The sequence below is a fragment of the Bidens hawaiensis genome, unplaced genomic scaffold (assembly GCF_021521415.1).
Source record: "Bidens hawaiensis isolate Kalapana, Puna unplaced genomic scaffold, B.hawaiensis_p1.1 tig00025013_1, whole genome shotgun sequence".
NCBI classification, from domain to species: Eukaryota; Viridiplantae; Streptophyta; class Magnoliopsida; order Asterales; family Asteraceae; genus Bidens; species Bidens hawaiensis.
The window spans coordinates 99067-123263 of record NW_027493976.1 but is presented as its reverse complement, the minus strand read 5'-3'; the positions used below and the strand labels follow the sequence as shown (position 1 = coordinate 123263).

Sequence of the window (24197 nt, the reverse complement as noted above, 5' to 3'; positions counted from 1 at the left end):
ATGGGATGGTGATGACTTTGACATAGACGCAGCTAGGGAGGAATCATTTAGGGGATTGAAGATCCATGAAAATCAGGTTGGAAATAAAAGAGAAACCGATTCAAAGAAAGAAAATCAAGAAGACGAAAAGGGTGTTGATTATATGGAAATCGACTAATGTATAACTTCGAAATTGTAGTTTTCATTTCGTTTCTTGTAAAAAGACTGTAGTTTGATGAGATTAGTTTATGTTGTTTTATTGCCTAATCTTTTTTATATTTTGGTTACCACTTCCTACACATAAAACACAAAGTAGCTTAAAAAACATACCATCAAATTAAAATAAAACAATAAGTTGAAAACTTAGTGTTAAACATTACATTATCACCTAACATTTAACCACACCAACAAAACAAAACATGTTTCAACTACACCACAACAACGATTACACAAACTATTACACCATCAAACATGCACCACATACCTTCAACTACTCCAAACACCATTCAGTTACGAGGGTACACCCAAACCTCATTTCCTGCATCCCAGTCTTGATGAACACAAATGTCGGAAAACGGGTAAAGGATGTCCCGGTTCGTGCTGTCAAAATGAACTAGATACTCACTTTCTCCAACCTTGCTGATAATGCGACCAACCCACCAACCATCATTTGCAAACACATCAACTTTCTCACCAAGATCAAAGGCACTAACAAGAACATCGGCCGGTTTCGGCCTGATTTTATCGGCTTTCACAAATTCTCGTAACAAACCGGACTGATCAGCTTCAAGCAGTGTCCGGAAAATCACGATGTATGTCTCCTTCCCAACTCGTGAAATAATGGTTCCATCATAAAATGATCCCAAGAAACCCGGCCCCATATCAACAACTTCTATCGGATCTCCGCGCTTAAACTTCATTCTTGTTTGATTTGTGAGAAATGAAATGAAAATAATCAACACGTTATATAATGTATGAACAAAAGTTTAAAGTCCAATGAAAATCATCTTGGCAGTTAAATTGTAAAATTTGATTGAAAATCGTCTCCGACGTTGAAATTCATTTGAAATTCATCCAAGGAGATGAATTTCAAAAAAAACCTTTCAAAACCATAAATTAGAAAACTCACGTTGCCGATAAAAATAGCTTGAAACATCACGTCACAGTTGGTTTTTTTGAGGTTATATTTGATATTACAAATATAACGTATCAGACAGATCCGGGTTGAAAAAAATCGTGGTAAGTGGGATTGGTGGACACTTGTCAAAATCTGATTCAACCACGAAAATTAACTGGGAATCTCCTAAACTAACATATACGTGAGATTAAATGGACTATTTTAAGAATTTTAAATCTCACGGGCTATTTTGGTGTTTCTCTCTCCAGAAAATGGCTATTTTGGGAATTTGCTCTTTGTTTAAGGTAGTTTTGATTTGTCATGTGATTGGTTAGAAATATTTGAGTTTTAGTTTTTCAGGTCTTGTCCCTAGTAGCCTCGGTTATTTTTCATTTTTTTGGTTGATATAAAACTAGATTGAATTTACTAATAAAAATAGTCATGATTTGGTTCAGCCTTAAATATAAAATGGAACACAGCTGCTATAATTGGAAAAACACTTGTCTGTGATCAGAACAAGTTATAAAAATCTAAAATAGTAATTATTAGTTGTGACTTATTACTAATGTAGTTTAATTTATATTCGGACCGACTCCACCCATACTCAACACTAACTCTCATTATGACATGTTTACAACTAAAATTAATTTTTGGGACGACGTACTTTAAAATACACATTGACACATTGTTGTAGGGCCTTACACGTACAACAAAATTCAATCATTTCGGACTCTCTGAATTATTATTTGTCAAATTAAAATACAAGAAAAATATATATATATATTAGTTTTTACTGGGTTTTCTTATGATGGTGTAATGAAGATGATCGGATGAATCAGTGATCTAATAAGCCGTTGAGAAAAATGTATTGTTTTATTAATCATGTCATGTGTATATAACTTTACATTTACTGGAAGGTCGTTTGTTACTATATCAGTTTTAATTACATGATATAACCTTAATCCATAATTGCGATAATAAGATGGTTATGCATCGAGGTTTACGTCTAAATCGTGTAGTTTTTATTAAAGGAGTTACGCATACCATTCTTGTTAATGGAAGCCCGACTTTGGAATTCGAGATGCATCGAGGTTTACGTCAAGGTGATCCTTTATCTCTATTTCTTTTTTTTTACTAGCTATGGAAGGGTTACACGTGGCCATGGAGGATGCTATTGAAGCGGGTATTTTTAAAGGAGCTCGGATTGGTAGAAATGGAGGGCGTATATCTCATCTATTTTATGCAGACAACACTATATGTTTGGGGAATGGTCGGAGGCGAATATAAATGGTATTGTTCAGATCTTGAAGTGTTTTTATTTGGCTTCAGATTTAAAGTTAAATTTATTCAAATCTAATTTATATGGAGTGGGAGTCCCATATGAGGAGGTGGTTTTACGTGCTTCTTCGACAGGATGTCTTCGGGCTAAAATTCCCTTCACCTATTTGGGTTTACCTGTTGGTTCGAGTATGAAAAGGGTTGAAGATTGGAAGGTAATCATAGATAGATTCAAAACTCGTCTTTCGGTTTGGAAGTCAAATTTATTATCTATTGGAGCTAGAGCTCTTTTAAACACTTCGGTCCTTGGAGCGTTGGGAATTTATTTTTTTTCCCTATTCGTTGTGCCTCCAAGTGTTTTGAAGGTTTTGTAAAGAATTAGGTCTCAGTTCTTTTGGGGTTTTAAAAATGACGAAAGAAAAATTCATTGGGTGTCTTGGAAACAAGTGTCGGCTTCTAAAGAGAAAGGAGGTATCGAGATTGGTTCCTTGGAGGCATTTAACAAGGCTCTTTTACAAAAGTGGCGTTGGAGGTTTGTTTCAGATAGTAATTGTTTGTTGGTTAAGTTGATCAAAGCCATCTATGGGGTTGAAATGAATCCTAACAATCGTGACAGTAGTGGGTTAGGGTTCGGGTGTGTGGTCATCTATGTGTAACTCCTTTAATAAACTACACGATTTAGAAGTAATTTCTCTTTCGGCTATTCAAAAAACAGACAGGAAATGGCCAAGAAACTAGATTTTGGTTAGACTATTGGGGGACAAGTAGTATGGCGGTCAAGTATCCTCGCATTTATGTGTTGGAAATGGACAAACAATATTTTGTTAATCAAAGGGCAGATGGTGTTTCTTGGAATTGGAGAAGAGATATTAGAGGGGAAGAGAAAGTGAACAATTTGATAATTTGATGGTTGAAGTAGGACTTGTAAGTTTAACGGATTCTCAAGATAGATGGGTTTGGAGTTTTGGGGATATGACAGACTTCACGGTTAAAGGTGTTAGGAAGGTTATTGATGACTTTATTCTTCCATCGTGGGCTCAAAAGACAATATGGTTCAAATTTCTTCATAGAAAAGTTAATATTTGTGCTTGGTGGGTGTTGCTTAAAAGACTTCCTACGAGAGTCAATTTGGTGAGTAAGAGTATAGACATTCCGAGCTGTTTATGTCCTGCCTGTAATGATCGTGAGGAGTCTATTGACCATGTTTTCGGTATGTGCTCGGTGGCTAATCGGATTTTGGGTCTTATTGCTTCTTGGCTTGGCCTTCCATTGTCTTCCTCTTTGGTTCCGATTGAGCTGATGTCTTGGTGGGACACGTTAAGAGTTCAAACTCATAAGAAAGATTTGATCGGGATGATTATTTTTGTCACTTGGTGGATTATTTGGAGATTCAGAAATTAACTGGTATTTGAGAAGACTCGGCATAACAAAGAAACAATATTTGATGAAATTTTACATTTCTCGTTCTTATGGTATAGTAGCAGAAATCGTAAATGTAATATTTCTAGGATCGAGTACTTTAAGAATCCTCTATTGTGTAATGTTTTGTGTTTTTTTGTTCTAGCTACTTGCTATGACTGTTTTTTTATTTATATAAAATACTGCATTTCCAAAAAAAAAAACAAAAAAAAGATGGTTATGCAAACCTTCACTTTTACTAGTTTAGTTCTATATCCGTCAAACATAAAGACTACGTATGACTGCAATAGTGCAATATGCAGTTTTGTAATTATCCTTAATTAATTCCGTATCTTGCCCCGTATTTCATTTGTAAAGTGGTGGTTTTCTATTTGAAGCTTGAATGCACTTGTGACAAAAAAGATTGATAAAAAGAAGGCTTGGGTTATACATACACCATGTTGGTTATTCATACACCAGGGTAGCTTATACGAGTCGTATAGGCTCTATACGACTCGTATAGGTGCATAGTCAAGTCATATTCAAGCAGAAGTGTCAGTTTTTATTCTTTTGTATCGTATAACCCCTATACAGCTCGTATAGGGCTATATGACTCGTATAGGCTCTATTTGACTCGTATAGTTTTTTTTTCAATTTTAAAATTACATAATATTAAAAATAACACCCGAGTTGGTTACAAAATAAAAATATACATAAGAACCTACGTACAACATGAGCGTTTCGGGGTAACGACTTTTTAGATTCATTTGTTGGTGTAGATGTTTTGGCTCGTGTTAATTCAGCTTTTGAAATATAGTCTTTATAATTTATAATATAATGGTTGTTTAATGCCTTTTAGACACAAGACATATGAAACAAGAGTTGTCGGGTGACGCATTAGTTAACGTATTTAAATACTTTATCTTTATTTTTTTACTCTAATTGATTGCGCTTGTAAAAGAAAAACTTTTTAAACATAAATAAGCAAAATTATAATAATCCATACGCGATAACTAATTAAGCAACCAAACAAACATGTAATCATAAGGACCTAAACATAATATCCAAAACAAAAGGTCCCAAACATAAGGTCCAAAACATAAAGTTCAAAATACATCAACATCTAAACACCCGATGATATAATAACGACTACAAGTTTTGGTATTATCTTACAAAGCAACACACAAATCTTACATGGTTTGAGAAAGAAAATCTGATACCTGGTCTATACGGGTCGTATAGATTCTATACGAGTCGTATAGACCAGAAAAGTAATTAAATATCTCTGGTCAAAGTACATGCTGACATGCTGTATATACGAGTCGTATAGACCCTATACGGGTCGTATAGGTCAGACGAGTTACGTAGGCTATACGAGCTAGAAAATCTATACGGCTCGTATAGACTGCAAAAAGCTGTCACACTGACACATTCGTACACAGGTCAATAAGTTAGGCCTATACGAGTCGTATAGGCCCTATACGAGCCGTATAGCCTTATTCCCACACCAGGAGCTGGTGTATGCATAGCATGACCCTAAAAAGAATAGAGGGTCCAAATGGCCGAGTGAGACAGTGGCATATAAGTTATTCAAATGGCCGTTAAAAAAACTTAATTTTTCTATATAAAGTCATAAAACAAAACATTCACTTATTTTTTATTTTCTAAATGCAAGACAACTTTCATTTTATTTGATGTACAACACTAAACATATTTATACAGTTACTTGTATATTTTTATGCTTATTAGTTTTTTAGAGCGACAACTCATACATTCTCAAACACATTACACACACCGGACTTATACCCTCACAACTTGAAACAGACAAACGTATGCAATATTTATTAAGTTTCTCATTTTAATATTGAAATATCATTTTCGGAAATAGTATATTGACATTTAAAATAATACTCTGCTAAAAAGTGTCACAAATTAGATAAATTATGTTAACAACCCATTAATATACAAACAGTTTAAATTATATCTTATATATAAAAGGATAAATGAACTGAGAAAAAAAAAATTAGTGCTCGGCAAACTGGTTTATAAACTGTTTTCTAACATTCTTTTCAATTATTATTGTTAGAAAAATAGTTTCCTAATCATATTTAACACATTAACTATTTATATAAAAAATATTAACACTTTAACTATTTATATAAAAAAAAGAAGTCGTTTTAAACCTGCCAAGCCCGCTCATTTTGGCAGAACCGATAGATAAACTGTGGCTGTTCTGACCCATTTTGAACCCGGTCCAAAGTGTCTGGCAAGCACGGGTCCAAAGTGTCTTTAAATGGTCTACCACAAACATGATGAGATATAAAGGATCAAGTGCCTTCATTTTGTTACTGATATGATTATACAAGACGAAAAATGCAACAATAAATGAATTCACAATCAAGAAACGACGGGACCTTTGTCACGATGCATGGCGAAAACATTCCAAAATCTACGTTTTGGGCGCGTTAATTCTCTTTATACTTATCCTCTTCACTCTTTAACGCCTTCAGTTTTCTGTAACCGGTGTCGGTACCAAATAGCCTGACAAAAGGATGTCAATATTATAAACGGGTCAATTCAGGTTATGTTTTATAATTAGATTAACCAGTAAAAAATATTATTCTGGATCTTACCAGTCCATGTAGACAAATGTTGAGGCATAGTTGCCAGATTTGGTGTAGATAAGACGGTGATGATAATCATGAAAATCAGAACTGATAATTTTATGGAAAAAATGATATTTAGTGAATCTGAAGATAATGATGAATAACAAGTAGGCTTATAAATGAACTGAACACTCAGTAAGCCTTTCCGCAGAAAGTTTGTTCATTAAAACAAACAATTTTTTTTTCATTTAGTTGAACGAGCGAACGAACAAGAACACATGTCTTGTTCGTTTATTTATGCCCGTTTACGTATTCAAATACATTTTTTGGGCTCATTACAATATAGTTTAGTTTTAATAACTTTTTAAGCCAAATACATTGTTGTGACTTGTGCACATTTACTATAAACTGGTTTTAGCTCAGTTACGTTCGTCAAACTCTCATTTATACTGTTAATGAATGAACATGAACAAACACGGGCATGCTCCTTTTCTTAACAAATGAACATGAACAAGAAAACCCCATTTGTTTAATTGTTCGTGTTCAATTGTTTGTTTGGTTAAAGTTGACCAAACGAACATGAACACATGTCTCGGATGTTCATTTATGTTCGTGAACGTTCAACAAACGTTCATTATGTTCGTTAGTTTACGTTTGTTAATATGATCATTTACATTTTTTAGGCTCGTGACAACATAATCTAGTTTTAATAACTTTTTAAGCCCAACACATTGTTCACATTTACTTTAAATTGGTGTTAGCTCAATTATGTTCGATTGTTTGTTCATCTATGTTTAGTTACGTTCATCAACCGTTCGTTTTTGCAGTTAATGAACGAACATAAACAAACACAAACAAGACAACCTCGTTCCTTTTATTGTTCGATCATCTGTTCAGTAAAATTTTTACAAATGAACACGAATATGCTCCATTCGTGTTCATTTTAGTTTACAAGCCAATTCATAAGTTTATGCATAATACACTAACCCGCCATATAAAGGAAGAAAGTTTGAGGGGCTCCATGGGAAATGATAACCGCAGTGTGCTTCAACCGTCTCCAAAACTCTAACTACCATCCACAACCAAAGCGTTATCAAATGTGGGCCCGTAATGGCTGGCCCGAAAATTGTGGCGAACCCGAGGAATAAGATTTCAGCAGGGTGAGCGTATTCTGAAGTCAATCCGAAAGGTGTTGCGTACCTGTCACATATCGAATATAACATATATAGTGGCATTGAAATGCATTTAGTATTAGATTGGAAAATATTTTAACCCATTCATTTATAACAAGGTCAGATCAGATAAAGTAGATAAAAAGGAAACAGGTTGAACGGATTGAAACTTGGATGGTTCTCAGCATTGTATTTTAATCTATACAACCTTCTAAATAATTTTATTAAAGAAAACTAGGCTATTAATGTAATAATACAGTTTTGTAACGATTAAAAAAAATAAAGAAAAAATGGACAAATAAGTGTTTGCAGGTCAACCCGGACTGTAGGGGTGTGCATGGGTTGGTTTTGGGCTCAAAGCCTCAAACTGAAACAAAAACCAAAATTCCAGTTTTTAAGTTTCTGAAAAAACGTTCGATTTGGGTTCGGTTCAGATTATCCAGTTTTGCCATTTGGGCTTGAAATTTTTGGGCTGAAAAAATATTCGTCCTAAATAATTCTATTATTATACATTTGGGCTAAAATATTTGGGTACACTATTTATTAATTTCTTAAATAACTTCAAATTAAAAACTGAAAATACAAAAATTCGGCTCAGTCGAATTTTTCGGTTTTAATTACATGCAAAACCAAAACCGAACTGAAAATTGGGTTTTAGAAAAAACATAAAACCAGCCCGTCTGTTTTTGTATGGTTTCAGTTTTTTCGGTCTCGGATCGGTTTTTTCGGTTTCATGTACACCTTTACCAGGCGGACCCTTTCCAACTCTTGCTGAAAATCACTCATTTTGACCTGAACCTGCCACCCTTAGCCCCCTCTACTTACTCATGATGGACACTGTGGACATGCTTGTACAGCCATTTAGTATGCAAGATTCTGTGTCCCCAGTAAAATATAAAATCTTCCACTATGAAGTAGAATAGTATCTGTGTCGACATTACTTTCCTGCACAATATAAACTAAGAAAAGTAAAAGACTTGTAATGTATCAAGTATAATAAGATAAAGATGGATTAAATTATCAAAAGAAAAGATAAATTATTATTATTATTGTTATTACTTTTATTGTTATTATAAAAGAAAGAAAACTAGAAAATACCAGGATGGTAATGGGAGACTACTTCGCATTCCCATGAATCTAAAAACAGGATAAGAAGCAATCATAACAGGCAGATTGACACAAAAATGATAGAGTAGTAGGCGAGCAATGCATTTATCTTGAGCTTCAGTGGTGTTATTCTTCGTCTGCATAAGAATATCTTATAAATTAAAAATATTATACAAACATAGTTGGGTTGCATTGACCATCAAAATGTGATACAAAATGTTACAATTTAATTGTCACTTTCATTGAGCCTTCTCAAATGCACCACATAGGTTCAGATTTCCAATTATTAGTTATGATTATCTCATCCTTTTTCAGCATTCATGTCCATTTTAAAACTATGCTAAATTCACTCTTGAACAGCACTCATTTCATATAGGTTCAGATTCAGATTATGGGTAACAGCACACATATTAGATTAGGTTGAAACGGTTAAAGCAGCTCAATGCTAATAAAAGGTATTAACAAACCTGAATTTTGTACTTGCGGAGCCATCCAGCCCTTTCTAAGTAAATGAAAGGAAGTCCAGATAAGAAGAAGACCGATTCATGAAGCAAAAAACTTCCAAGGCATGATAACTGAAAGTCACTGAAATTGGTGATCAAATACTGCAAATAAAACAAAAGTTAAGAAGCAGAGTCAGCAATAAGCTCTCATCTTGGTGTCAAAGTCAAACCACAAGAATCTACAAGTTTTATAACAAGAATAATCCATTTATTTCACGTAAAAAAGTAACACAGGTATGGCTGGAAGGCAAGCTGTTATTATTCCTCAGAAATGAACTAAGCGGTAAAGATGCATTATCAAGAAGTTCGTTTATGTGCGTTCGTTTAATAAATGTACGAGCACGCACAAGGAATATCATTCAATTAACTAATTGAACGGACACGAACAAAAGCCGTGTTTGTCCAATTGTGTTCGTGAACGTTTGATAATGTGTTTGTTTCCGTTTATGTTCGTTAACGTTTGTTGATTTTTTTAATGACTTTTCTAATCTTATTATATAGTTTTAAGTAAATTATTAACTATTAAAAAAAATATATACGAGTATTAAATGATTAATTTATATGTAAAAATAACATATGAATATGAATGTAAAAAAAACACCAACACAAACTTGGTTGCCGGACCGGACCGAACCGTTGACACTGACCATTCTCGACTAGCCCAAGCAAATTAATTATAAAACATTTCGTTTATGTTCGTGAGCCGTTCACAAACAAGTTCATTTCCTTATCCGATAAAAGCTTAACGCACGAACATGCACAAGCCAGTGTTCGGTTCGGATCGTTTACAGCCCTAACTATCAACATAGCCTCATGATATGAAGTAAACCTAATCACAACTTGAAGATCAAACAATAACCAGATCACTTAGCATCTCTAGCATTTCAAATTCAGAGTTCATCAATGTCATGCATGTAAAATCCAGTGATAGTTAATTAGTTATACAGCGAATGCAATTACACTAACATAACTTCATAAATCTCAAAATCGAACCGCTTATAATACATATGAACTTGTAACTGTGTCTATCAGCTAACGTATAGATGAATGCGATAGATATTTAGAATGGATTCAAATCGAATAACAACCGTTCATACATCCAACACATCAGTAATACAAATTGTAAGTGAATGAGATCAAATCTAGGGCAAATGAAGAATAATATTAACGGAAAAATGAATGAGAGAGAGAGAGAGAGAGAGAGAGATAATATTAAATTAAAGGTACCGTCCAAACAGATTCGACGACGGAAGCCATGGAATCCGGCGAGAATGAATCGGAGCTACTCGTGCACACACTGTCTCTACTTGTACTTGTACTTATTATTATTAATTAGAATATAATAATATTAATGATAGTTGTATTTATATATTTTTATATATATTATTCATGAACGAATGCCTAACTCTCACTCACTCCCCAGGACAGCAGTGTGCTACTTTTGGGGTATTTCATGGACAGGCTTATTTTGTATGAGCGGGAGTTGTACCTTATGCATTACAAGGTGTACGTTTTCGATACATCATGGATGGTGTGTATTGTTCTCGTAGATTTTTATGAATTTTTTTTCTCTTGAATGCTCTATTATTTAAAGACAGAATTACAAATTTTGTCCTTTAAAATAAGACGAATTACGGTTCGTGTCCTTTTCTAAGTTTCCTTGCAGGCGGTGTACTTTAAACTTTTTTTTCCTACAAGTTTTGTCCTTTACGCTAACTGGGTTAGAAAAAGTCAGTTAAATCCCCTCACGTGAGGCGCATGTGAGGGCATTTTGGTCTTTTTGCCTACCCTGCAACAACTTCTTCATTTTGCAGATCTTAAGCTTTTGTTTCTGTACAAAACCCTAATTCACTAATTACTTCACTCATCACTCTCAAACCCTAATTCCCAAATTAGGGCTAAACAAAAATTGTTCCGGTTCTTAAACGCCCTAGATCGTAAGTACGATCCGATTAAAAGAGAGATCCTGAGATGCGAACCTCTTTCTCGCTTCCATCGATCATTTCTGTGCTGTTGCCGGGTTCAATTTCGAAACCCTTGGTGGCGGTAGTGTGGTGGTTGCGGAGGTATGGTAGGGAGGTGGATTTCGATTTTTGGCCTGGCAACTTACGTTGCAGCTGTCGAACCGACCAGGCCTCGATCGGTCAAGTAAGACATTGTTGTCTTTGGTTTGATTATGGTACAATTACGATTCGGTCTTGTTCAATTATATGAGTTGGTTGATGCATATGGCATTAGTTGCAGTTGTTGAGCAGACTGAAACTCGATTAAGAGTTGGGTTAGATTGAGAAGCATTTGCGGTTTATGATATGGCTTTGATGACTCTATTTTTGGTGTGGCAACGGATGTTGCAGCTGTCGAATGGACTAAGCCTCGATTGGTTAAGTGTTGAGGATTCGTTGCCGGTGTCACACTTCATAATACCCTACTGTTGCTGGGTTCAATTTTGCAACCCTAGGTGGCAGCGGTTTGGTGGTGTCATGTTGACTTATATATTTGTACAGTGGAAAAAAGTACAGAAAATGGGGTTTTCACTGCCGTTGCCGCGACGTTCTGGCCATGTATTGTGGTGGCGGTGGCAGCCCTGTAATCATCTCATTTAGATGATAAAGGCTATGATGATGAATCAATCTGAGCTTGGATTACCGGAGTTAGTTATCACCGGAGAAAGCAGAGCAGCTTTCCGGTGGTTTAGATTAGAGAGAGAAAGAGGAACAGTGGAAAGAGTATGGAGTCAGAAAGACGAAAAGACAAAAATACCCTCACATGCGCCTCATGTGAGGGTATTTAACTGAGTTTTTCTAACCCAGTTAGCGTAAAGGACATAACGTGCAGGAAAAAAATGTTTAAAGTACACCGCCTGCAAGGAAACTTAGAAAATGACACGAACCGTAATTCGTCTTATTTTAAAGGACAAAATTTGTAATTCTGTCTTATTTAAATAACTAGTTTTTATTTCGTGTTAGAAGTTATTTTATATTAGTTATTTTTAATATTTATTTATTTTTTAAATTTTTATTTTTTTTATTGAATGAAAGTTAATAATATACTTATGGTTTGATGATCAATTGTTTTATAAATAAATGAAATGTTATAACCCGGTTATAAAATAAATATGAGTTTGATGAGACCCAAAACCGGTTTATTTTAAATTGGTTTTTTAATTATAAATAATATATATATATATTTAAATAAATCATATATTAATTTTTAGTGTATCCCTACTTTATATTTATATTAAATATTTAGTGAGATTAGTTTTTAATTTAATGAGATGTTATAACTCGTTTAAGAAATATATGGGTTTGATGAGACTCATATCCGTGAATTCGGGTCAAATGTATTAAAAACCTTTATTTAAAATTCAAGCAAATCTGGTGACTCCAAAAAAAGGGGAGCGACTACATCGCGTCACGTATGACTTTTATGTTTTCGTTTATATATATTATAGATAGATATGTATTTATCATTATGTTGTACTCGGTGTTTGATTGGTATCTGCTTTTAATTCATTGATATGTAAAAAAATTTATTTATATGCCTGGATTGTAATATATACGTGAATATGTGGAATACATGGTTATCGAGTATCATATTAGTTTGAGTCATTATTATCTGCTTTTAATCCACTAATCTAAAAAGAAAAAAATTTATATGCCTGGATATATCAGTTAAAGTCATTATTAGTTGAAAAAAGTTGATATATAAGTAGATATAGATAGATAGTTTTGTTGCTTGTTTAAAACAGATACGTAAAACATGATTATCATTTTCATTATTTCATAATTATGTCTTGATTGTGTTATTAAAATGTGAATGAGCCTTTTCTTTAAAAAGAAAAATTCACAAACTTAGTGATATGTAATGGGCCACGCTGGCTTTGTAGTTTGTACGACCACGTGAAAAGGGTAGAAAAACTATTCAGAAGTTATATCATTAACGTCATTAATGTTAGAAAATTACTACAAAAATTGTTAAAAAGTACAATTATATTTTCTCTTGATTTGTTAATGCTCTCAATAGAAGTACTAAATTTAGCATATTACTTTTAATTAAAATACGAAACATCTTTCAAAAAGGACTTTGGTGGATAATGAAAATTGTAATATGATTTAAACTATTTTGATGACTATAAGTTATATTTGTGTCTTTAAAGCAAAGAAATAAATTATATTAATGAAAATAAGTATATTAAAGATTTTTCTCTTATTTAGAAGATTGCAATGTTCAATTTTTTTATATATAGCTTATTGCTTAGTATGATTGTCTATTGGTTAAAGCTTAGAAATGTTATTTAAATTAGTAAGATAAATCTAAGAAGAAAAGAATAAAACGGGTGCGATAAGTGGAAAGGGAGAGAGCGGGAACACCACCCCTATAGAGTCCAGATCATGACCGGAGGTAAAAGGCTAGACGTTTCTCTATAACTATGTTTTCAAGAAAAAATAATGTCAAGCCTAACGCTCAACCCTATCCATGTTCTATGTTCGTTAAGAAAAAAAAAAACATAACACCACCTCCATAATTACAAACACCTTCAACTAGAATGAAAAAGAGCATACACTTATAAAAAAATTACAAATATCTAAATAGCGTGCTTCGAAACTCGTTCGAAATTCGCTCGGTTTATAAGCAAGCAAGCTCGTGTCAAGGAAGGCTTGCTCATTTGACTCGCTTAAATTAACCCCAAATAAAAGACCCAAAGTCTAAGCCTAACTATTCATTATTATTTTGTCCACCATACCCCTTGTCTTTGGGTCTCACTCTCTTCGTGGGTAGGGGCATCTTCAGCGGTAGCCCACCCCCTCGGTAGTGATAGCCGGGCGGGTACACCACTGCCACCATAGCAAGTACCCGTTGAAATACATGTTTTCAGTTTGCAATACCCATGAAAATTAGATAAACCCCAATTTTATTACTTTATGATCCTAAATAAAAAACATACAATCTTTTAATCACATCCCTTTGTGGTTATGATGGGGTTCTATTGACGGCTATATAATGCAAAATAGTTTAATTCTTGTCGGATCCGCGTGAAGGACATTCTTGTCTGATCCGCGTGAAGGAAGGTATACTCTCCGACCAGCGGATATTCTTGTGTTTGGATGGGCGGGGGAGCATGTTTGTGTGGACCTTACTGGGTTGTCCCCTCTCGTCGGGCTTAGGGACACCGGGTTTGTTGCTAGGTAAGCTGTGCTTAAGGCAGAAGCAGGAAAAATTGCTAAGCACGAGAAGGCGTGTGTTGAGAATCAACATGCCTTCATTCATTTTGCTTTTGATACTTTTGGGTCCCTTGCCCCCGATGCTGCTACGTTTTTAAAAATAGTTCAGCGAGTCGTGCAAGTAACTCAACGACGCCGAAGAACGATAACTTTGTTTTCAGTATGATCAGTTTTGCCATTCAAAAGGGGGTGGCGGCGCAGCTTATTGCCCAATTACCTGCCTCTTCTATATTGTAATTGGATCCGTTAATGAATTGACTTTATTTAAAAAAAAAGTTTAATTCATGTTTTCTTAAATAATTTTTATGCAAATACATGTACCCAATTCAGGTGGAAATAATTGAAATTTAACACAATATCATGTCATTGGGCTAAAAGCACGACCCAAGCTTTATAGCAATGGTCACTCACTTGGTCCACATTCTCCATCAACGTCATAAGCATAATCATACCTATTGTACACCAACCACCATACTAGTTATTTACTGTCACTTGGTCCACTTTATATCTTATTAGTTAAACTCAAAACTATCTTATTACTCGCTGAACTTTAAATTTAACTAAATACTTTATTTATATGTGTGTCAATAGAAAGTGATCTAAACAACTTGTGAAATTGGCCCAGTTTGTAAGATACCGGATCTTGTGTCAAGGTTGGATCGCCCATTTTTTCCTGAAGAGCGAATTTTTGTCGTTTGAAAGAATTGAACTCAAGACATCCAAAACCCTTGGTGTTTTAAAGGTTTTGTCTTTTCCGTTGGTAGTTGGATCGCTTAAATTAACACCAAGTTATGTACATCATTATTTCATAATTTTAATAACTCAGATTAACTTTCCAAAAAATTTGAATAACATTTCAAACTTTTGATAAAATTCAAAAATAAAAACGTTAAAAAATAAGTAATAAATGTCTGAGCCCGGGTTCGAACCGGGGACCTCTAGTGTGTGAGACTAGCGTGATAACCGACTACACCACCCAGACAATCATGTGATTGTTGGTTGAATTGAAAATTTGATAATAATATAGTCTCTGTTTATTAATTAAGCAAAAAATTGACAACGTGAAACAGTCTTGACGTTTGAATATGAATCCAATTTTAGTTCTGAAACCTATATTTTTTTTCATGAGATTGATGCAGAGGATTAGCATCACACTCGAATATGATGAACTAGTAAAAATGTTTTGTATATGCTACTTCTCAATAGACTCGCACTCGATTAAGCTTATTATAGTTATTACTAAGGATGGCAAACTAACTAGAACCTGATGTGAGCGAATCCGGAACTTAAAAAATTCAAGACTGATAATAGGGTGGTTATTTGGATATGGAACTAGGTGTGGAATTGGTTTTACAAAACTTTACATGTAAAGTATTAGATGATACACAGCTCAAACCATATGTCTTTTGTCTTTGGTAATACAGTAACTACTATTCCATTAATGCTTAGTTTTTATTTTTGTAACTTTCATGGGTAATCAAACTATATAAAACAAAATCACAAGAAATACATTTTGAATATCAACGGGCAATTTTAAACAAGCTAAAGACTAAAGAGATACCCGATACCCAACAGGATTGGGATTACTAATGCCCATCCCAAACACCGTGCAGCTATCATCCCTAGTTATTACTATTACATGATATGTTTACTGTTTAATATATATGTTAAATGGTTTAAAGAAATTTTATGACTATATGTTATGATAAGTGAAAGCCAACAGCTACCACAGCCACAGCCTACATCAAAGAAACTAGTTATTGAATCGAGTTCAAGTTTAATTTAGAGACATTTAAGCAAGCAACTCATTTGCATACCCATGATTCCATGAATCTGCATATGTTGTGGATCTCATTTTCGAACTAAATATACAGGGAATGGAATACGATACCAAATCCCTTAAAATGTAACAAACATAGCCCCTACTTAATTCGCCTTACGCTATTAACATAAGATATATTTTGCACAAAATGACAATTTTCTTTTTGTCAAAACAATCAACAAAAGTAGCTACTCGGAGGTTTCCACAAGTAGCTTTTAGATCCAAATGTATGTACATTGTCATAAATAACTGCCTTAACAGATTAGAAACAAGACTCTAATTAATACTTTTTTAAAGCGAAAAACTAGCAATCTGATAATCTAGAGCCATCCTTACCTTAAAACACCAAATCTAAAACCAAAAAAGAAAAAAAAAAGGTCTTTCAACATGTTGACACAAAGCCAGCTCAACAGCAAACATTTAAGGATGCTCCAAGTCAGCAATGTTCAATGTTGCTATCCTCCATCTTCAGCATTCCAATATCTGTAAGCAATCATCACAATTCACACATACAAGAAGATTCCCATACATAATATAATATTAGGGTATATATCAGTTGAGTTGATCATGGCCTCAGGCCAGCTCGAGCCTAAAAACAAGTTCGTTGAATAAACAAGCATGAGCTTCATATATCAAGCTCAGTTAGACTCAAGAGCCCACTATTTTACAAATATGATAACTTTTGGTTAGCATAGCAAATGTATGTTACATAATAAAAATACCTTTGTATATATAGTTATGATACAATTAACTAAATAATATAATATTATGTTACTAGTATGTGTATAGCATATGATTAAATTTGATACTAACCTTAATTGTCTTAAAGGTCACCAATTCTGGTCACTGAGTCATACAAATCTAGGTTTTTTATCAATTGGCTTCAAGATTTGGAAAGAACACATCAAGCTCTCATCAACACTCATCATCGCACCAGCATTATCAAATTCGCCACAATAATTCGGGGCCGAGAATACAGTCACAAGCTGTCTATCAGCAAAGAATTCGTACCCATCTTCTACAACCTGCAGAAACAAAGTTTCACGCTACGTCAAAACCTCAAATATATATATCAATTTCAACCCATTAACTGAATAATAAGTTGACCAAGTTTACATTTGACATCTAATAGGTCAAAAGATGAACTTCAATATATTGTTTCTGTAATTATCTTAAACACATCACTTATTTATAAAATTCAAGAAAAACGGGACACAAATATTTGAGGTTAAAAAATAGAATGGGGCGAGCGTCTCCAAAGTAAGTAGAAAGGAAAAAGCTCAGAAAATGTTGTTCGATTTCAAATCGGTTGTAAACGAGCCGAGCAGCTCAGTTCTGCGTGTACACAGACGAGCACCCGCTGGTTTGGCTCAAATTATCTTGTAATGTATGTTATATACATATATATACACACACACAATTATAAATACCAATATATTGACCCACTACCTAGTTATCTATAGTCTATACTATAAACTACTAGCCCAATATGATCTTCTGAAAATGAGAGCTTTTAATATTGACTTTGAGTTATCATTTAATTTGTGTTTTAAATTTGCATTTTGTAAAAAAACTTGTATTATATGTGTTTTTGTTAAAATGTTGGGCTTGAGTTGGAACTCTTGAGTGAATGACAATTTAGCACTGTTGACATTTAAAATTGAGAACTTTGTACCAAATTTTAAGTTGAAACCGAGGTGCTCGTTTACAAGACAAACAAGTTCGAGTCTTAATATCTAGCTCGATTTTGTAATTTGATCTGAGCCAAACCGCTAGGTTTGTAAACGAGCCAAGTTCGAGCAGACTGTTGCTCGATTTGGCTCGTTCGGCTTGTGAACAACCTTACTCCAAAGTGATGCAAGGGTATTTAAGTGTTCAGAACCTCTTAAATCACATTACTCAAAAAAAATATAGATTAATGGTATTAATAAAAAAGAATTTTATTAATATAGTTTTTGTAATCATATGTAAATTTGTAATACATAAATGCTATTAAATTCAATAACACAGCCAGTTTTGACTCGCACTAAAAAAAATAGTCGTCTGGCCCACATATGTTTCGACTTATTAACCAACCTGTCCGGCCCACCTCGTTTACCACCTCTAATATCAAAATAAAAGATATAAAATAATAATATCAAATAACCTGATGGGCACGACAAATGAGATCCATATCATGCTGCATTAAAAACTCTGCAACTTTATCTGCACCAAAAGTATAAGAAACTCCCCTATCATTCATCCCCCAACCTTTGACGTCTCTATCAGGATCCGACCAAAGTAAATCACAAAGCAAACCCGTATCGGGAACATCACATGGACGAGGTAAGCTCCTGATTTGGTCTAGATTTGTTAGATCAGGAGAAAGACCACCATGCATACATAGTATTTTGTCATCAATGAGAGCCGCAACAGGAAAACAATTGAAGCAATCGGTAAAAGTTTTCCAAATTCTAACATTGAATCGGCGTTTACATTCGTCATAGAAACCGTAGATTCGGTTAATGGAAGCACACTCGTGATTGCCTCTTAAAATGAAGAAGTTTTCGGGGTACTTGATTTTGTAGGCAAGTAAAAGACATATAGTTTCCAAACTATGTTTGCCACGGTCCACATAATCACCAAGGAATAAGTAGTTTGATTCGGGAGGAAAGCCCCCGTATTCAAATAGTCTTAATAGATCACCATATTGTCCGTGAATGTCACCTGGTTTTTAAAGAAACAAAAGCTTAACCATATGAACAATTATATGTAAATGTGTGAACAAAATTATTATTAATTACTAGAAATAACATGCAGTCACTATGTCAAAATACATATTCCATTCCACTATTAGCCAAATGTACATATAGATACCAATTAAGTTCTCACAATTAATGTCTAAATTCATTTGATATCCCCAAATAACACATACAATTAGAGGTGGTTAAACACCATTGAAACCTACCAAACTGAAACAAGTCGGTTTGAGATTAATGTCATTTGATTTTGGCAATTTGACGATAGATTGGAATGCGGAACCGCGTTTACCCTTGTTTTATTTATTTTCATTTTTGGAATATGCAACTACGTATATGTATTATATTCAGAAAACATCATTATCATTTGTATCATTCATAGAGAGGGAATTCAATCCATCTGTTCATGATTATTAAGAATCATGCAACACTACCGGCACCATCAACTCATCAAGGCCTCGATAATCTAATTCAACAAATAGTAACCAAAGAAACACGGTACCAAACCTGATGTCCCGGATCGATTCAACCTACAAAAGTCAATCCTAATATCCGGATTGTGTCAGGTCCACCCCCGGTACTTCGCTCTACATCGCAAGCTGTGTGGAGTGCATGTTGTGACCACGCATCAGATGGGACATGTCATCACCATCACGGTGATAACCGCTTTGCTGACGACACTCGCATCTAACCGTGGTCACAACGCACCATCTCCACAACCTTACATTGTAGTCGAAGCACCGTGAGCCAACCGGACACAATCCCGACGTCATGAATCCGAATTCTATAGATCAAGTCCAATCCTTAACATCAGGCACAATACCACATCTCTTCAATACCACTTAGCAAAGCAAATTCTATATCATATTATTCATATCCAACAATTCAGCACCTACTCAATGATCAATTAACAACACAAATTCTACACGAATAAAACGACAATTATAACAAAACTAGGTTATAAACCATTACCACAAATCTTAATAGGAGCCTCAAGCTCTAAAAGACAAGGCTGCTGAAGAAATATCTCTCGAGAAGCCGCGCAAAGCTGGCGAATCTCCGCCTCCGAAAGCTGAACCTGCCGAACCGTCCGGGCTTCCCGGAACTCCAAAAGGCGCTTAATAATATCATCCAAAACGGCACCGTCTATCCCCTGACCATTTTGAGCCATCGATATATTAATATCTCTAAACCCTAGCTCGTAAAACAGATATCAATTAATTAAAAAAAACCCAAATTTGTTCTGCGATTAATATTATTAATATTATTATTATTATTATTAGCGTGTTGTGGTTAGGGCATTGTGTTGTGTTTTGGAGATTGTGATCACGTGCGTGAGGCGTGTGAATGGAGACATGGCGATTGACGAAAACATTGAGGAATCGTGTTGTTAATGGCGGAGGATGACGAAGATAGATTGTAGCGGTTTGTGGTTTTAAATTTGATGATCAAAGTTTGGTGGTGGTAATAATAATAATTTTGAATTTGGGGATTTCATGACATTTGAAATCTAGGGTTTTGATTTGCTCGGAATTTTGATGGTGGCTTTGGTTATTTGTTCCCCAAATCCTTTTTGTTTTATACTATTGCTTTTTAGTTTATACCTATTTTTGAATTAAAGCGTTGCATGTTTTAAATAACTGGGGTAACCGGGGTATTATTATGGTTGGCCATATGGACTGTTTGGATTGCGGTGAATTGGACGAGACAACCGAGGATGTCTTTATTTCTTGCAGTTTGGCTTAGACGGTTTGATAGGCCATTATATTATGGTGTAAAGTATCTCATAGCTCCACGTTTAACATTCGAGATATTCTTGACTTATACAAGTATACTAAGTTTCCTAAAAGAAAGGCAAAATTTTTTCACGCGGTTTGTCTTGCTTCGTTGTGGTGCTTATGGAAGGCTCGAAATAAGATGGTGTTTAACGGCCATGTGGTAACTGTGGAAATGGTGGTGGGGGTATTAAAGCTCTTAGTTTTCTTTGATTTAAAAGTAAATCGGGTAGTGTGTCTTTGTCGTGGAAGGGGTGGAGTGGATTTAATGTGTAACTAGATAGTTTTGTTTGGTTGTGTTATTTCCTGCTGGCGGTTCGGTGGTGTGGTTTTAGCTCTGGCTAAGCCCATCTTTGTTGTAAGCGTGGTGGTTTTAATATAATCGTTTTTTTTGTAGGCCGTTAAAAAACATGTTTTAAATAACTAGGGTGGCTATCAATTTTATTTGGCAAATCTTCACCTTTTTCAAGGAACTAGCTAATTACCCGTGTGATTCGGCGGGGTACGCGCTCAACTCGACATTGAATGCATAGTCATTGTCGTACAAAGTCACATGATAATAGCGCGCACGTAGACCGAAATTTGACGCGTTGCTCGTGCAAGGCCGTTACGTGTAACCGAAGATTGAACACGCGTAACCGAACCGGAAAGCACGTTACCGAAATTAAAATATGTTTAACCAACACCAGGTGTGTAATTCATGTCAATTACCGGCGCCGGGCGCTGGGTTGAGCGCTTACCAAGATTGGACTATGTGTGTTACGTGGTGCTAGACACGCGTTTATCGTCCCCGGTACATGTAAGCAACATCTGCGTAACCAATGACGAAAATCAATAAGCAAATATGAAATATACAATAATTTCAAATAAATGTCAAACACATAGTTTTTTTAACATATGGCGTATGTGACAAGCAAAGAGGCTTAGAGTTTGGGACCATCGTTTTTCGTAAGTATTTGTATTTCATATGGATGCCGAAATGAAAGAAAAAAAAAAGCCCCCTTGGTGCTCGCATGTTAATGAGCGGTAGGGCTTGGAGTGTAGGACCACTGTTTTTCCAACTAATCAATTCCAATCTTTGACAAAATGGCAAAACTCGTCCTTTATGTTTGTACGGTTTTCAATGGACGTCATTTGGCAAACGACAGAAATCATCCTTTATGTTTAAAAAACGTTGTACGGTACGTCCTTTTCACTAACGAGGGTTAGTTTTTCTCGTTAAATCCAGTCATATGTACCTCATGTGAGACAATTTAGTCTTTTTATCCATCAGAGGTTATTTATGTAATTAACTTAAAATTTTAGGCTTTAAATAAATAAATAAAATTCTCTTTTCAACCATCTTCTTCTTCCCAAATATTCAGAAGTCAGAACCCACCATTAACACCACCCACCACTCACTCACCACCCATCATCTCAGCCACCACATGCCACCGCCGCCGCCATCACCACCACCATCAAAAATTTCACTCATTTCTATACAAATAACTTTCCGAACCATTGACCATCTTCACCCCACCCACCACCATGGCCGGAGCCGGTCTCAACCCCACCTCCATCGCCGTCGCCGTCAGAGTTCAGATCAACCACAATCGGCGCCTGCCGGACTTTCTCCACTGGCCGGAGCCGATCTCAACCCCACCCCCACCGTCGTCGCCGTCGAAGTATTCGGATCTGAACTCCAATACAACCTCGTTAGCGTCACCGTCTTAGTATTCGGATCCACAATCTACATCATGACCCGACCCAAACCAGTTTACCAAATCGATTACACCGGTGGAAATTGGTCGACGGTGGTGATTGTTTCAGAGGAGAGGGAGACGATGGCTGTAGGTGGTTGCAGGTGACGTTAACAGTGGTGTTTGTGGTGGTGACTGGGTGTGCTTGAAAGAGATGCCGTGAAGGGTCATTTTGATTTGGAGGTTTTTGTAGGTCCCCCCGGGGACGTCGCCGATCGATACGAGATCCGCACGAGGTCTAGGAGTGCGGAATCCTCCTAGACTCGTTTATTGGTGTAAAGATAAAGAACACAAACACGTACACGAACAAATACACGAACAAATACAAGAACGGGATAAACAAATCTGCAGATTCTTATATAATAATCAAAACGAATTACATATCAAACTCGTAAACAAATGACGGCCGACCCGAGGTGAGCTCTACCTCGGGTCGTCCCACACGACTCTCACTCTCGGTCTCTCTTTAGACAAATAAACTGTAACACACAATACTCTAATTTCTGGATACAAAACCTAAACAAGACACGCATATATATAGACAAAACATCTTCTCGGGCTTGGGCTTGGGCCAGTAGGTTGTGATAACTTCGCCTAAGGCAGAAGTTGTTACAACTTCGCCGTTGGCGAAGTTGTTCTAACTTCGCCTAAGGCGAAGTTGTGCTAACTTCGCCTGTGGCGTTCCGCTGGTCTGAATTGCATAGCGACGGTCACAAAATGCACCAACAGTCTCCCCTTTGACCGTTGCTCTCAATTCTAACAAACACAAAAGATCATCTGTTACAAAACATGCACCAACAGACTCCCTCTTAACTGATGATCTTCTGTTTGCTCATCAACCAGCCGTGTCTGAAACTGTCCTATAGCTTCACAAATCTACCAGTCACCCAGCGTCTTCCATATCAGATCTCCCCTTCAGTGTAAGATTCTCCGACTATAACGATTGAGGTCTTTGAAATGCATGCATCCTCGTGCCAATAGATCATCTCAACCAATCACGTGAGTCCATCTGACTTCACCAACACGTGAAGTTGGGCTTCCTCCACAACTTCACCAACTCGTCGGCATACGATAAGGTTTAATCTTCAACTACTCAACATCAAGTGATCAATTTCATCACAAAACCACCTTGACAGAATCTAACACATGACCATTAATTAATCTGAAGCATCTTCAATCACTAGGGATAACGATCAAGAACATAAACACTTTAGTTCCCGATTAAATCCAACTTGTTCCAGAATTTTCACTCTAATAAATAAGCATCACGTTTCAGGATCCAATTCTCGAACGCCTTGAAAGTAACATAAATAATATGCTCTGACCGAAATCCAGTAATGACAAAAACCTTCAGTTCAATTTGACTTTCTTCAATTGGTCACCTCGAACAACAACAATTTCATTGCCCACAAACACCCAAATATGTGTCAATATCCAGTTTCAATCAATATCCCATTCACAAACTCAACTCCATATCCAGAGTTGACACATATTTGTTCACACGTAAGACCCAGAGATAACAAGTTTCACTCGTTGACGGAACAACATCTCCGGTCTCACAATAATCGTGTACACCTGGCCATACAGACGAAAACACCAAAATACTCTTTTTTTTTTCTCGTTAACTTCGCCTAAAGTTAACTTCGTCTGTCCATAACTTCGCCTGGCTATAACTTCGCCGAGAAGTCAACTTCGCCTAAAGTCAACTTCGCATGTTCATAACTTCGCCAGACCTTATATC

At 35.6% G+C, this 24197-nt stretch overlaps 4 protein-coding genes and 1 non-coding gene across 5 annotated transcripts; 1 reads left to right on the top strand and 4 right to left on the bottom strand.

Annotated features, from left to right (window-relative positions):
- Positions 1–485: 485 nt before the first annotated feature.
- On the bottom strand, positions 486–899 carry LOC143570625 (protein AGENET DOMAIN (AGD)-CONTAINING P1-like). The gene has a single exon (XM_077056230.1). It carries the CDS (start codon positions 897–899, stop codon positions 486–488), a length of 414 nt encoding a protein of 137 aa, XP_076912345.1.
- Positions 900–3280: 2381 nt separating this feature from the next.
- Positions 3281–3775, top strand: LOC143570624 (uncharacterized). Its single transcript, XM_077056229.1, has one exon. It carries the CDS (start codon positions 3281–3283, stop codon positions 3773–3775), a length of 495 nt encoding a protein of 164 aa, XP_076912344.1.
- A 2240-nt stretch (positions 3776–6015) lies between these two features.
- LOC143570615 (methylsterol monooxygenase 2-2-like) lies at positions 6016–10482 on the bottom strand. Its single transcript, XM_077056224.1, has 7 exons — positions 10388–10482; positions 9125–9262; positions 8649–8794; positions 8376–8495; positions 7366–7578; positions 6406–6486; positions 6016–6313 (listed from the first exon to the last, which is right to left on the bottom strand). The coding sequence occupies exons 1-7, from the start codon at positions 10415–10417 to the stop codon at positions 6238–6240; spliced, it is 804 nt and encodes a 267-aa protein (XP_076912339.1). The 5' UTR covers positions 10418–10482; the 3' UTR covers positions 6016–6237.
- A 4808-nt stretch (positions 10483–15290) lies between these two features.
- TRNAV-CAC (transfer RNA valine (anticodon CAC)) lies at positions 15291–15364 on the bottom strand. The gene has a single exon. It is a non-coding gene; the product is annotated as a tRNA-Val (tRNA).
- Positions 15365–16470: 1106 nt separating this feature from the next.
- On the bottom strand, positions 16471–20307 carry LOC143570617 (serine/threonine-protein phosphatase PP1 isozyme 2-like). Its single transcript, XM_077056226.1, has 4 exons — positions 19915–20307; positions 18351–18910; positions 17018–17229; positions 16471–16687 (listed from the first exon to the last, which is right to left on the bottom strand). Exons 1-3 carry the CDS (start codon positions 20111–20113, stop codon positions 17056–17058), a joined length of 933 nt encoding a protein of 310 aa, XP_076912341.1. The 5' UTR covers positions 20114–20307; the 3' UTR covers positions 16471–16687; positions 17018–17055.
- Between the last annotated feature and the right edge of the window lie 3890 nt (positions 20308–24197).